Source organism: Octopus sinensis, linkage group LG3, assembly GCF_006345805.1.
Source record: "Octopus sinensis linkage group LG3, ASM634580v1, whole genome shotgun sequence".
NCBI lineage: Eukaryota > Metazoa > Mollusca > Cephalopoda > Octopoda > Octopodidae > Octopus > Octopus sinensis.
In genome coordinates this window covers 90,283,657-90,300,515 of record NC_042999.1, presented here as the reverse complement: position 1 = coordinate 90,300,515, position 16,859 = coordinate 90,283,657, and the positions used below count along the sequence as shown (strand labels likewise).

General features: G+C 30.8%; 1 protein-coding gene across 15 annotated transcripts in view; it reads left to right on the top strand.

Annotated features, from left to right (window-relative positions):
* Window positions 1-16,859, top strand: part of LOC115209646 (MAP kinase-activating death domain protein) — a 185,654-nt gene that overhangs the window by 121,331 nt on the left and 47,464 nt on the right. For 12 of the 15 annotated variants that reach the window (XR_004998265.1, XR_004998263.1, XM_036501146.1 and 9 more), the window contains one exon: window positions 2,418-2,524. Coding sequence is in view for 12 of the 15 variants with exons in the window: in XM_036501146.1 (XP_036357039.1) it covers window positions 2,418-2,524 (107 nt within the window). In the remaining 3 variants the exon portion in view is untranslated. Of the gene's footprint in view, window positions 1-2,417; window positions 2,525-7,771; window positions 7,788-16,859 lie in introns of all 15 variants that reach the window. The other 3 variants (XR_004998264.1, XM_036501152.1, XM_036501153.1) reach the window with 1 other exon arrangement.

Genomic DNA, 16,859 nt, shown 5'->3' with positions numbered 1-16,859 from the left:
ATATCTTTGATTGTTACAATTGTATTGAACTGTATGTACATTACTTGCATGTGTGATATATGTACAAGGCCTGTACTGTAGTAGTCCATTGAAACCTTTGTATCCCTGTGTGTACCCACATGTACATAAATCCAAGATCACACACATATATGTAATTACATGTCATTGTTGATCAGTTATGTAATTAAACGAAATCCATATAAGAGTATTCTCTCAGTTATAAACAGAAGATGAGTTGTGCGCAATATAATATTGGGTTGGCAAGAAAGTAATTTCGGTTTCTTAGTGTAAAATAAAAGTCATTTGTTTTCATACAAAGGATGAACTTTAATCAATTAGGTATTTTCCATTTTGTTTGATGACCTTTTGCTATTTTCTGACAACTTCATGAATCTGCGCTCATAGAACTTCTGGTTCTTATCAGCCAAAAACTGAAGCAAGTGCAATTTCAAGTCATCATCATTATTGAAAGTTTCACCATTGAAAGTATTTTGCAAACTTTGAAATAAATGGTAATCTGATGATGCAGGGTCAGGCTCATATGGTTGATGTGACATCACTTCCCAACCAAGCTCCAATAATTTTTCACAAGTTAGCAAAGATGTGTGTGGTCTAGCATTGTCATGGTAGAACACGGTTCCTTTACGATTTGCCAATTCTGGCCGTTTTTCTTTGATTGCTTCTTCCGGTTTCATTAGTTGTTAACAGTAAACATCTGAATTGTTTGGTTCCTTGGAAGCAGTTCAAAATACACAACACCTTTGTAATCGCACCAAATTGACAGCATGACCTTTTTTTGATGCAATTCAGCTTTCAATATGGTTTGTGCTGGTTCATTATACTTCGATCATGATCATTTCCGATTGATGTTATTATAGACAATCCATTTTTCATCACCAGTGATGATTCATTTTAAAAAAATGTCAATTTCATTGCATATCACAAATATTGATTGTGTTTAGTGAGTCTCTTCCAATTTATGTGGGACCTAAATATCAAGCTTCTTAATGAGTCCAAAACATTTTAAGTGATTTTCAGTTGTTGTGTGTGATACATTTAACCTCTCTGCAATTTCTGGCACAGTTATATGACAATCAGATTCCATTATGGCTTTGGTTCAGTCATCATCAACTTCAATAGATCGACCAAAACGTTGGTCATCTTTGAGTGAAAAATCTCCAGAACAGAATTTTTTAAACCATTTCTGACATGTGCGTTCTGTTAAGCAATTAACACCATAAACTCAGCAGCTTTTTGCCTTTATGGAAATAAAAAAGCAAAATATGGCAAAAATGTTCGTTTTTGCACTCCATGTGAAAATTGACACTGAACTAACAACTGTAAATAAAATTACGTGCAATTTTCTTCTAAAATGTTAAAAGGGAAAAAGTCATAACATTGACAAAAGTCATTAAAAAATATTGTATTTATTTACGTGCAATTTTCTTCTAAAATGTTAAAAGGGAAAAAGTCATAACATTGACAAAAGTCATTAAATAATATTGTAACTCTATCTATTTGCAAAAAACAAAATTACTTTCTTGCAAAGCCAATATAAATTGTAAGTGCAAAATACATGTAAAAACGTGATGTGGAGCACAACTTGGTTTCTGTTGAGCCAGCATGGTGATAGTAAGGTGGTGGAGAAGGTGGATGTATCTTTGCCTTACAATTTACATGGTCACCTCGCTAGTGCTGATATCAATATAAATGCACTGAATATACTCCATAACATAACAATTTTAAATGTTTATTTGATAAAATAAATTTGCTGTTATGAGACAGATATTATATATATATTTTTTCTCCCAACACTACTTTTATATGCTTATGAATAAATATGTACTTTGGCATTAGGAAGGGCATCCAGCTGTAGAAATCATGCCAAATCAGATTGGAATCCCAGTGCAGCTCCCCAGCTTACTAGTTTTCAGTCAAACCATCCAACCCATGCCAGCATGGAAAACAGAGGTTAAATGATGACGATAATGATTGATTGATTTACATACTGTTATCATCATAATCTTCTAATGTCCATTCTCTATGCTGGCATGGGTTGTGCTGTTTAATTGGAACTGTGAAAATAGACCCTGTTGATAACCCATAGGAGCTTTAGCAGCTTGATATGAGAATCAATTCAACTAATTTTCATTTTTGACCAAAGATTCTTCAAGAACTCATTACCTTATCTTCCAGCTACTGAAATATAGCTGCTACAAATTCTTATAACATTGGTTCACAAAATTTACACTGACAAAGCTCCTGTGGTTTAAAACAAAGTTATATGAAAATTGCAAGCAAATGGAATTGAACAACAGATTTTTTTTTTTTTTTTCAGTTTGAACATAGGAATAAAAAAAATAGACTAGAAAATCATTTCATTAAATAAACTAGAAAATCATTTCATTAAATTTCAGGACCTGACATTGGTGGTGAATTTCCTGTACAAGATCTCAGGTCTGGACAAGGAGGGCTACTCCAGGTGTGCATGGATGGTATTGGGTTTCTTCTAGCTAATAGCAAGGTAAGGGGCATTTCTATTTATAACATGAGACACATTTTTCATATCTTTTTAACAATATTCAGTTGTTTTTTTCAAAATATATTTCACATCCATTTTTTCCATGTTAGCATGAGATAGATAGGTGTTCTGAAAACAGTAAAATTAATTTTATTACCTGCTTTACTTTTCTTCTTATATTTAATAAAATGAGTTAAGTATAAAAAAGCAACATTATTTCCTATCAAAAATTGAAGTCATTTTTAAGATAATTGAATTAGATGATCATATTTAGGGATTGTTGCATTAATAAAATTAGTAATGGTATTTTAAGTATAAGTACTGTAGTGTTCCCATACAAATCCTGATTATTCTATATGGAAATCAATGTAGGTCTAAATTTCTGCCAGTGGCATCAAATCTGATATCATATGTGCTATAGTTAAATATTCTTTTCTTCATTGATAAAGATGTTAAATTAAAGGCCTTCTTTGTTAAGTACATAATTGATATATTGACATGATAAATGTTGACTGAAAAAACATTGAGATTCAATATAGTCAGTCATTTGACAATTAATTGAAATCTTGTCTTAGTTTTCTTTTTTCTTTTTTTTTTTCTTCACAAGATATTTAAATAAAGCTTACAATCCTATTTTATAGTGAATCTAGAGCTATTAGGAAAGCCTTATTCTCTTGCAAATTTTTTAATATTTATCCACATGCTAACATTTGGAAAAAGTAATATAAATTGAGGTTGAGAGAAAATGAATATACAGTAAAACTCAAGTGAAAATAAGCATGTAATGTGAGCTTGTAAGTTTTTTCATTGTTTTGGAAGTATCTTATAAATAAAACAGATTTATAAATAAGTATATTAACAAGAAATTGATTTCAGTTTAGTACCCAATCAAAAAATGCCTTCATTTCTTTCCCTGGACAAATGTGGCTCCTCATTGCTATCACCCTTCTAGAAATACTGCCATTGATATTTCCTTTGAATGTGTTTGTTATGTATTATCCCCACTTAAGAAATCTTATCAGCCTATCTTCTATCGTTCTAACTTTTATCCACTCCTTTCTCTGGAACCACCCTTTGTAATAACTCCTTTCATAGATTTCTTTTAAATATTAACCGACACTAATATAAATTTATCAGAAATCATATCAACTATCTCAGCCATCAATATTTGGAGGACCCATGAAACAAATTTACTCCGTTTCCTTTCTTCAGATATTTAGATTAAATTCTGATATTATTATGAGTAGAGATGAATGTCTGTAAAGGTTTGTCCCTTTTCTGTTTTGCTTGCTTAAATATAGGAACTTTACTTTGTTATTTGTTGAGAAACATCTGTTTACAACTTGGTATACAATAAAATTGCATTCAAAGCAATACATTCCTTGAAGGATTTATTTTCTTCTATATTTTAATGGTAATAGTATTTCATAATTATTTTTTATTTTGAATTACTGATAAAATCTGTTGTTAGTGATACTTGGTTTACTTTAAGAATTATTTTTTATTAATTCTTCTCTAATAGGTTATCAACAATATCCTGTTTGTAAGATAGTGTCTCTTTTTAGAGAGTCCCTATTTCTTGTTACACTGGTCATATCTATCTATAAATATTTTTATATTTCATTGAAATATGTTTAAAACACTTTCCCCTACTTGTAAAAATCATTTGTCTATTTATAATTTGCTTAATAAATCAATAGTTTATTGTTAAACTTACTTGTTGCCATAAATTTTATTCAATCTTTACATCAGAGTTCTAATAATCATATATACTGGTTTCTATCTTCAAATATTTCTTTATTGTTGATAACTAGTAATATTTACTATGAATACATCCAGCTTGTGAGCATGTAGAATATTTCATTCTAAGCAAGGTATATAAGAATTATATGTTTCAATAGTGAAGATACAAAATGGATCTTAAAACAGCTCTTCGGTTTTCTCACTTTCCCACTAGGAAACATTTTGTACAAATGATCAACCACTTCTTTTAATACTGAGTATATGCACAGAGTAAGAAACAACAAAAACTAAATTTCTTTACTCTAACCTTTTTTGTTACAAGCTGGTTTATTAGTCTAGCAATCTTCATTTATTTGCCACACTTTTAATTTTACATTGCCAGTGACATTAAAAAGAACATAGAATGTATCTATTCTTTCAGAAATTTACTTCCTTGAGCCCTGACGTCATCTTTCCTTAAGATAGTTTCAAAGTCTAAATTTAATAACAACATATACTTCATTTAAAACTTTAATTTTTGCAAATTTAATAAATTTTTTAAGGACACACACCATTTTATGTATTGTTTTATTGATCAGTCAAAGAAGGAGCAGTGATTATGCCTTTTGGATACAGCCCCAGGCTGATGAGATCAATAGTGTTGCTGTTTATTTTGAGTTTCTGGATATGTTGTGAATGTCTCAAGAGAAAAATTCAACAAGGGAGAGAATTCCAAAGGGCTGCAGTTTTAGATGGAATGATTGTAAAAATGATTTAGTGTAGGATTTAAATGTTGAAACTCAGGGATGATAATGAGAAGAAATGAGACAAGTGAATCATGTGCAACTGGAAGTGGTATGCAGCTTGATAGCTCTTAGAAGCAGTTGTTAAGGTAACCATAAACCAGGTAGCAAAGAGAGAAAGAAGCATCTGAATGACTTTTTCTTGGATGTGGTAACAGCATCAACCCAGATATGTGAGCAATATGCTAATATAAATCTGGCTATTTTATTGAAACCCAAATGGAATCAATATTAAGAAATTGAAAAATAAAGAACTGCAACACCAGCATCTGAAGTATATCATCTAATTCAACTCTATATTAGAAGCAACTCCATCTATGATATTAATGATATCCAACTCGATTAGCTGTCCCTTTGTTCTGTAGGATAAACTAATAATTTGTCACTTTTTTTTTGAAAGGTTTTCTTGTAAGTACCTTGTATATCACTATTAATAAGTGCAATAGAAGTCCTCCTAAACTAAGTCTGTAATTCATTTTTCATTCAATTTACATTGCTAATGCTCATTTGATGAGTATTAATGAAACCACTTTATCTTTTGCGTTTTTCTCTAAGCTAATATGATTAACCATTCTTTGGTTTTATATATAGTAATTTTATGAGATAATTAGAAAGCTGATTAATTCATCATAATGTAACTTTGTTTTTGCATTCATTTCTTCACGTTGGCAAAGGTTAGAAGGAGTGTAGTATGGTATATTATTGACTGTGTCAGTCCTATGCTATGTTGTCTAGCAGACCACCTTCATGAGATCTGGCCACAATGATCAAAATTGTTGCTACTCTTTAAGAAGTTCAATGAGCTTTTGGAAATAAAGAGATTTTATTTACCTCTAAACAAAAGAAAGTTTGTCTCAAACTCTGGAAAGAGTATGATGATGCTTAGTAGTGAAACATAAGTATTGAAGGTGAAAGATCTTCAGAGGCTGAAAAAGAATAAATCAGGTTTAATTCATTAGGTGTGAACGTTATCTTGCATGAAAAGTAATGAACAAGTGAGCTTGAAGAATACTGAGCATGAAAAGCATCAACCAATATATGCAGAAGCAATAACTGCAATTGACACAGGCGTGGCCCACTTATGCTAACAAGGGAAAATAAATATTAAGACCATAAATATAAAATGACATAACTTCTCTACCTTTACTAATTCTAATTAAGCCCCTCTTATATGCAGTTAGCTTTTATATAAAATTTACATAAGGTTTTAATAACATACAATACTGCCTGCCTCTTGATCTAGTTACTATTAACCTTTAGTATTAGCTATCTTTTACCATCTATTTCATATCCATCATTACTTTATTCTCTTATATTACAAATATGAATTATCCTGTTTTTATAACAGTTCATAGTTAACTGAAGGTATTTTACTTATGTCTTTACATTGTTGGATTGAAATGATATTTTCATGTGAACAGTTAGTGTACTTTTGGGTGTTATATGATCACATCACTTAATCAATAAGCTCGATCTCTCTGCTTTCTACCAATTTTATATGAACTCTCTATCTTAATTCTTCTGTTGCAACAACAGCTTCTGCTTTTGTGAACTCACAAGCTACACATCAATTATATTCAAGCCCTTCTGATGCACCCATATTTCTTCCCTTTTGTATCTGAACTTATGCTCTCTTCAAACTCTGCAGTGAACACTTTATAATCATTCCTTACCGGAACTACAGTTTTATGGAATTCTTTCCCTACAGACAACCAGAAATTCAAATTAAAACCCCTCTAAAGTTGATGAGCATTGACCCTTCTCCATTCAAACAAAATATTTACCTTCTAATACAATGTTACTCTTTAAACTTGTATATCTAAAAGAAAATCCCAGATGACTATTGTGGGAAAGTTAATTGGTATAAACTGACTGAAATCATTGTTATTTTCTAGCCCGGTATGCATGTACTCTCTAAACACTACATGGCCAACATTCATCATGACCTGACTATATTGTATATGACCTTATTCTCTGAATATAGATCAAATTTATTGTTTACTATGTCTTAATCTTGAGTGTTTGAAAGTTTAGAGTTATCATTAATGCCTCAAAAATGCTTTTGTGTTGTACTGCCCACATGATACCATATCAAAATAAAATATCAAATTAAATATCCAGGTTTATGTTGGTCAGTTTAACTGTTAAGTATTAACATTTTAGTATTATGATTGATATTACCCTTTCTGTCTTCAAGATTTTTTCAACTCTTCCTGCAAATTTCAGATTGTCCAAAAGGTATTTGGTTCTTCCCAAGTACTAAATCATACACCTAATTAATTCTCATATAAACTTAAAAAGTACCAAATTGTAAATCTTCACTAAATAACTGTTTTATATATACTAACATACAATGATTACTCATATATGTAATCATTCAATTTAGTTTATTATTAATGGAGATTATTGCCCAATATCCATATAAATCATATACTATTCTCCATTGTTATATATGTTAGATAAGTAAAACTTAATTTGAAGTTAAATATATTTCAAAAATTATTTCTTTGTCAAGAACATAACTTTTATATATAACTTTCAATTATATTATTTTTCATAAGGAAATAAATTCTATTTATATAAAAATTCTAAACAGAAGTTACTTCTACATTAAGGTGCTGAATCAAGTTTCCCTCTACTTCACAATGGTAATGTGTAGTTAGATATTGCATATAATTACATTTCTTTAAATCTGTTAAAGTAGCTCAATTATTTATTTTTCTAGAACCAACATATTAAGAGTGAGTATTCTTTGTTGTTTTTTTTTCCTCGTCCTTTGTATGCTTCTGTCATTGTCTATGGATGCAAGTGCTGACCTCCCTGTCATTCACTCAGCAAATACCATTTAATGATTTAAAGTTGGTAACTGTTATATGCATTCATGCAGTGTTCTTGCAGTAAAAAGTAACCTCTAATAAATTCCTTCATTAATAGGTTACTACCAATAGAAATACTGCAATCTTGCACAGCACCAGTTTCATTTCCTTCACTTCCAAATTTACTCATTAAGTTATATTCTTGTTTTAAGAATTATACAGTTCTCTCTGAAAGTATATATTTCATTTAACTTCTAAAAGGTATTATATTTACAATAATGCATTTTCTTTAACAAATCACATAATTTTATAAAGATTACCAAAATGTGATCAAAAAAGCACCTGAATATTAAGGTACAAAATTAAATACTCTTTTACTTGTTTCAGTCATTTGACTGTGGCCATGCTGGAGTACCGCCTTTAGTCAAGCAAATTGACCCCAGGACTTATTCTTTGTAAGCCTAGTACTTATTCTATTGGTCTCTTTTTGCTGAACCGCTAAGTTACAGGGACGTAAACACACCAGCATCAGTTGTCAAGCGATGTTGGGGGACAAACACAGACACACTAACATACACACACACACACACACACACACACACATATATATATATATATATATAACACTACAAAATTAGAGAATGGAGAAACATACTTAAATCAATAAAACATCAACTATCCGATGTATTAATCTTGTTGGGTACCTTATCTGGCAGTATATTGGATATATATTATCCCATGGTGGGTTGAATTTTCAACCCCTATCTCATTTTATAATATATATATATATATATATATATATTATATATATATATATATATATATATATATATATATATATATACATATATACGACGGGCTTCTTTCAGTTTCAGTCTACCAAATCCACTCACAAAGCTTTGGTCGGACCAAGGCTATACTAGAAGACACTTGCCCAAGGTGTCACATAGTGGGACTGAACCCGGAACCAGGTAGTTCATAAGCAAGCTACTTACCACACAGCCACTCCTATGCCTATAGCTAAAAAAAGAATTGTTTTTTGTCTAAGATGTAGAACGTTTCTGTTATAAAATACATAAAATGATATGGGATATTGTTACTATAGGAATAGATAAGTTAGATGATTCATAAAAAAATAATAAATATAAAGGTCAGGGTAGGGATTTATTTTCTGTAGGAAGAATTTTTCTGAGGATGGAGACATAACTCAGTCTCCATTAATTTAACAATTTTTGCATCTGTTATGATCTTTTATTAATTATAGGAAAATTATTCAAAACAGGAATAGTTCCATAAAGTAAGTGTTCTTCAAAAGATTGCTACTGTATTTATATGAAGTCATAAAGAAATGTATTACAGGATTTAACCTAAAATAAAGCTATCGAATTCATTTGATCCCAAAAACATCTCAGTAATGGCTGAAAAGACAGAAACCAACTTAACAGAGATTATATTTTAAAATATATGTTTCACGTATTTTAAGAAATCAATCATACCTTAGTAGTTTTATAATGTCCCACATATGTAGTAATCTAGACAAGCCACTTAGATCAATTTGCAGCTAATGTTACCACATTTTTTTTAATCTCTGCTAAACTTTGCTGGAAGGTCTAGTATAATTTCATTTGGATTGAGCCTCGTTCACCACATCACTAAATTAGTTAAGTCTGAAAGGTTAAAACCTGTAGGTAGAGCTAAGCCAATTCATTTGTTCTAGTATAATTCTGTTGAACACCAAGTAATCCTAAACCTTTTCTTAAGTAATCTTAAACTTTCGAAGTAACAAACTTACTCCATTTAATGTCTAGAATCTAATATAGTCAATGATTTCTAATTTCTCTTCCTGGCTACATTTAAAATGCCATATTTACTACTACATATAAGGTAGACAGAGCATTTAAATTTTATGCCACAGATTCTTGCTTGATCATATCTTGCATATGGCTGTACTATACCACAATGAGCTGAAATTAGGTGAAAAGTTAGATATATTTTAACTTTCATGAAAAATAGAGGCCATTTTTATGTTGTATGCCATTTTTACCATCTTATGAAAATGTCAAGTTTCTAGTTTTGTTGGAATTGGTCACAACATTTATAATCTAGAGTATACTTTATTCTAAGTATTTTTTGATAAGTTGCTATACACTGTAGAGTTGGTGTACATCAATAATGTACAATGTAGTGTTATTGGCATAGTGTGGTGGTGGTGGTGGAGGTGGTGTGCAGTAAAGTATTTTTGGTAAACAGTGCAGTTGTAATACACTTCAGTGTTTCTACTGTGCAGTGCAGTTGTCATACAGTTTAGTGTTGCTAGTGCACAGTGTATTTGTTGTACAAGTTGTTGTGATACAGAGTAATGCATTATTGTGATCTTTTGATTTTATTAAGTTGTTTTACAAGGTAGTGTAGTGTTTCCCAAATATCTGTTAACTCTTAACAAGGAGAAATAACAAATATTGATCTAGATGATTTGTAAGATAAGCAGTGAACAAAAGAAAATTAACAGCTTTTGAATGTTGATTATCAGTTGTCCTTATAAAAGCTTGCAAGTGAATAGCTAACTGAATAGTAGTTAGGTTGGTTGTGTCTAACAGACAAGGCCTAGATTCTCACCTGTTCTGTTCTTCATTTAAGAATGTAGCTGTATATATTATTTGCTCTTCACTACCTGCTAATCTGTCAGTAGCATAGTCTGTGGATGTAAACTTTCCATTACAGCAGATAACAAAGGTGGTAGAAAGTATTGTAAAAAAGCTAATGGATAGTAATCAAAATTAAGCAGTAGAATTCAAGAAAGCAATAGTAGTCAGTATCAACAAAAATCAGTTTAATACATTTCAAAAGACCCTATCAAAAACAATAGAATTGACTTCTTGCGCCAAACTAATATTTTCTATTTTATTACTGTTAATGCATAATAGGGCTGATGTGAATAAAATGGTTTGCTGTGTGATGAAATTTGACTCATCATCATCATCGTTTAACGTCCGCTTTCCATGCTAGCATGGGTTGGACGGTTCAACTGGGGTCTGGCAAGCCCGAAGGCTGCACCAGGCCAGTCAGATCTGGCAGTGTTTCTACAGCTGGATGCCCTTCCTAACGCCAACCACTCCGAGAGTGTAGTGGGTGATTTTATGTGCCACCGACACAGGTGCCAGACGAGGCTGGCAGACGGCCACGCTCGGATGGTGTTTTTTATGTGCCACCGACACAGGTGCCAGACGAGGCTGGCTGACGGCCACGCTCGGATGGTGTTTTCAATAAATGTAATATTTCTAGCACAACAGATCTATGAAAAATATAATTATTTGACAGTCTTATCTTTTGTACGAATGTATAAATGAATTCAGATGGCAAAAAAACCAACAATTTTATTGCCTTCTTTCAAGAGAATCCATATTAATATGAATTTTTGAAGGAAATATGTGATGCATACTTAATTAGAAATTTCTTCGAATAAGAATTCATTGCCAGTAAAAGAAGTTTTTAGTTGATGCAATTTGATCAAACCATAGAAAGTTGTCATTCTGATGTAAAACAGATAAAGTGTGCAGATCACTTAATTCAGGCTAGGCTACGAAAGCAAGTTAAACCAATGATGATGATAGAGATATCACTATATGAAGAGAAATAAGCAGTCCAAATAATAATGTAATTCTTTATCTTTGAACCAAATGTTTCATTGATGAACATCAAAATCTAATAAGATCTTAACTTAGTTATGGCCTCTGGACTTCTTTCATTCCCATTTATCTCTGATATATAAGGAGTTGCTTAAAAATTGATTTAACTGCTATGTAAAAGATGACAAACACTGGAAATTGACTAGATCCTTGAAGATGTTGCCATGAATAACATTTAAAAGGAATTGTTATAAATATTTTGATATAGTTTTGATATTTTCTGCGGTTGCATTCTTTTCTACCCCCTTTATTACATTGAGCAATTAAAGGTAATGTCACTGATGCTGGTGCCACTATAAAATGCTCCCAGTAGTCTCTGTAAACTTAATTTTGGTGCAAATAGAGAAAACACAGGATCAAATGAACCCTTTACTTTTATCTTGTCAAGGACAAAAGCCTCTCTAGTGTTGGTATCATAATAAAATACACCTAGTGCAATCTGTAAAGTTGTCCGTGTTAGAATGGGTATCCAGCCATAGAAACCAAGCCAAAAACATGATCCAGTGATTGGTCTGGGAGAGCAGTTACTCCAAATAAAGGCTGACTTAGATCATTACAATTTATGCAACCCATGCCAGCCTACAAAGTACATTTAAAATTATATGCTGTCTATATTGGCCAGTATAGTGCTTTATGAATATTCTTCCTTCCTTGTTCAAGTCATTTAATATTAGAGTGATTTTATTTTGTGACCACATTGGTACTAGAGGGAAGAATATAATAGTTTGTTTATGCCTTTGTTTACATGTTCAGAATCTTCACATAATTTAGTCATACATGATATTATTTAATTTAATAGATTTAGGTATGGCCGTCCAACCCATGCTAGCATGGAAAGCGGACGTTAAACGATGATGATGATGGTTGTTAGTTGAAACAAGAGCTTTTTACAACTAGGTCCTTATACTAATCTCTTAACTAAAATTGAAGTGGTACTTATTTTCTTTTATGTTATTAAGTAGATAAATAACTAGTAGGTGCATAGGTGTCAACGTGTTTAATGCATACAACATTAAAAAGCTCAAGTACAACAAAATATGCACTGAGAATAAGACAATATTTGTTAATGATAAATAATTTTATAAATTTTTCTGCTTAGTACAAGTGTTATTGCCTTACTGAAACTCTCCAAGGATGTATACCTGTACTATAATCTATCAAAATGATAGTAAACAAACTCATTAAGGAAATATACAGAAATGTATATTTGTTACCATAGAAATAAACTTACTGAGACTTGAGTAAACCTAAGACAAGTAGTTTAATATGCATTGACTTAAAACAAGGGTATGATACCTGTTGCAGTACTTAAACTTTAATCTATAGATCAACAGTTAAATCCTTTAATGTCTCAACAACCAATATTTATTGATGTCAATTTGAAGGTGAAAACCTTCAGGAAAGGAACAAGGCAGTCTAGATTATTCTGAATAGACTTCAAATTGGCTGGTAATATCACTTCCTTCAAATGCATTATAGACAAAATCCTGTACAACTGTGTTGTCCTTGATATGAATACTGTTTTAGGTGTGTTATATATAATGGTGTGTGTTGTCCTCAATAGCCTGCTTTACTTTTAATGTTTACAGTTTTACCATTACTTCAGACTTCTAAACAAAGCTATGTGTAACTTAATGAAGAGGCTTTGAAGAAATGAGATGCTTTGTTGTAGCAAGTGATAATAGTGTTTAATATGCTGCAACCTTTTAAAAATTTGGTTTGTAAATTAAGTGTAGTTTCTATTTTAATGAGCAAAACCTTTAAATTTTAGCCTACAACTTAGTAGTCTTATAATCACTACTCATTCACCCATTGCACTTCTATATTGTAACTGTAAATATGTATATCATGCTTAGAATCTTTTCAAAATGTTGAAATTACAGAATGTGTGGCTATTTTCAACCCATGCATAGTTATATAAAAGTTTATTTTTATTACTGTATCTTTTTTTTTTTTTTTCATATCTCAACTTTTTAATTTTGATTTTCTCTTGTGTGTCTGCACTGAAATAACTAATTATAAAAACATGACAAATAACTTTAGAGAAAAATCGTAGCATTTAATCTCTAATTAATTCTATGCTACTACTTTCACCTAAACTATTTTCTTCTCTGTTATTAACATACATTGATTACTTATAGAAATAGACTAATATATAAAAATAGCCTATTTCGATATCCTATATGAAAATGGCTTAATCTTATTCCACATAAAAAACAATAGTTATCCTTCTCTCATTTCATGTTTTTATATATTTTTTTCTTTAATTTTACATCAATACCAATATTAATGCTTTTCATTGAAATCATTCTGTTGTTAATCATTTATTACAATAGTCATATCAAACATGTGAGTGTTTTCCATACTTAATCAAAAGTTTTTCTCATTTATTTTCAACATGTAAAGAATTGGCAGACAAAACTTGAAATTAACTTTCTACTTTCTTAATTCTCTTTTATCACATGACACCTTCAACAAATTGAAATTGAAGCAAATTGCATATTAATACATAGTAATATGCAACCTCTTATGCTTTGCACTTCACCAGAAAATTTATTGCTTTTTTTTGGTGTCTTGAATCTTGTTACAGTCAACTCTGCTAAATTGCATAGCCTCAGTAATTGACATTCTTATGCAATAAACTGAATATGCCTTTATAGGTGGTAATTTCTGAGGTTTTCAAATATTGATAGCATTCTGTAATGAGATAAGAATAAAATACTTTTTTTTCTTACTTCATTTTGTCTACAGATGAATTATTTATTCACTTAGTCCAGGTTATTTTTTTTATTGATATGTATTAGGATGACATTTTATTGTTATATTCTTTTAACACTTTTCAGTTCACTTATTCTCCAGTTACACAAACTAAAATGTCTTTGAGTCTCTACAACAGCTATTACATTATTTTCTTTCACTATTCTATAAGACACCACCTTGTACACATATTTTACTTATATTTCACCTAGACCAAGATATTTTTATTGATATGTATCAGCTTTGTAAATATTCAACTTACCCTCTATAGGGTTTTCAGTTACTTTTGTTACTTCTCAGTTACATTAAACTAAAACTAGATTATTTCACATAACTATTTATCACTCAATGACAACTAGAGCCATGCAGATTGCAAAAACAATATATAATTGGGCCAATCACAACAATGCAGTAAGTAATAAAAGCCACAAAAAAGCACCCATTCATCACTTAATACAAAACTATATTTTAACAAATTCTTGTTTATAATGAAAATTAATTTATGGGAGAAATTAATCCATATTATTCTAAAATTAAAATTCTCTTTGTCTATTTGTGTGTGATTGAATTAATAAAAAAAATGCTGTACATTATAAAAGTGAAATGAAGTTAAATTCTTTCTTTTACACAAACATCAAAGAGACAATTTTCATCTGCACAACTACTTTCTCACTTTCCATTAATAGTTATAATCTTTTGCCATAGATTTTTTCCTTGCATTCTCAAGCACTGGTTCTCACACCTCTCTCCCTATGTGTGTGCATGCATGTGCAACAGAAATATATATGTACATTAGTGTTTCTTTTAATATATAAAATTAATTAGACGTTAAATTAAAGGACCACTCGGTGTCTTTCTGTACAATGTTGTTGATTTTATTTAATAAGGAAAGGGTTGACAGTTACTTCAAACTTTCAGCTTAATAACCTTCTTCAGATTGTAAAGTTATTTGGTTTCCAAGCCTTATATACTAGAGCAAGCACACTGTCTTTAATATAACAGGTTTTACATTGTTTTGATATCATTATATCACATATTCCTATAGTGTACATACATAAGTATACATTAGGGTGGAGCACTTATTCATGATTTTCAATTTCATGATGGGGGTAGTGTGGAAAATTTGTGAATGGACAGCAAAGTAACTGGTGTAAAATCTTAGAACTCTGTGACAATATCTTCTGCCTCCACTAATGCATCAAAAAATGAAAGAAGAGGAGGGAAAAATGCTTCTACTTATTTATGAGCTATAAAATACAGTTTTCATTGCATCTTCTTTGGGTAGCTTCTAAATGATTGTGGTGAAATTACTCTAAAATATGACTGAACATGTTTTTTAGTCTGTGACTTCATCTTCTGCCTCCACAAGGAGGGATGGGGAATGTACTGTAATATACATCTACATGAAAAATTTTTTGAATTCAACAAATTAGAATATTTACGATATTTTTGCATATTTTAAGGTGTTTGTGGAAGCAGAAGATGAAACCACAGGAAAAAACATGTTAAAGCCATATTTTAGAGTAATTTCATCACAGTCATTTAAATGCTACCTGAAGAAGATGCAATGATATAGGTACTTTATAGCTAATAAATGAGTAGAGGTGTTTTTCCACCACTTTTTCCATTTTTCGATGCATTTGTGGAGACAGGAGATATTCCCACAGAGTTCTAAGATTTTACACCAGTTATTTTGATGTCCATTCTCAACTTTTTCATGCTACCCCCATCACAAAATCGAAAATCTTCAAAAAACTCTCCACCCTAGTATACATATATATATATGGCAGCATACTTACACAATTGTGCCCCACTGAATTTATTTCTTCACAACATTCATAAAAATAGATATTTTTTTATGAAGTTTACTACAAATATGTTTCAGATGGTGTAGATTTTGATTACATTGGAATTTTTGGTGAAAATCTTTTCTGAAACTCAGGAGAGGAGTTTTGGAAAATTCACATGTGTTTATTTTCTTTCCTCCTAACTTTCAGAAAAATAGATATTTCTTTTGTGGGATTTTCTACAAATATCTTCCACAGTATTTAGAATACAGTTAAATAAGGATTTAATATGAAAACATTTTTATTGGGTTATATATGGATGTGTGTATATATATATATATATATGGATGTGCGTGTGTATATATATATATATATATATATATGGATGTGTGTGTGTATATATGGAGGTGTGCATGTGTATAATATATATATATAGAGAGAGAGAAAGAGTAAAGATTATTTGCCAACATAATGTAGTTGTCCTGGTTAGGATGATTGTTACTGTTATTTAGCCCCAGGAAACATCATCTCCAGCTGGCTATACGACACTATTTGTGTCATACTTTCAAACAAGGGAGTTTAGCATCCCCACTCAGCCCAAAGGAATATCTGTGTACCACTGGTTTCTGGGTTATTTCACTTCATCAGCACAGAATAACTGCTCAGCTAGATGATGCGCCACTACACTCCTGTACAAAATATATACTTTTCAAAGTGACACAGAGTCTCTGATCTAATAAATAGAGAATTATTATTTCTAAATCTCT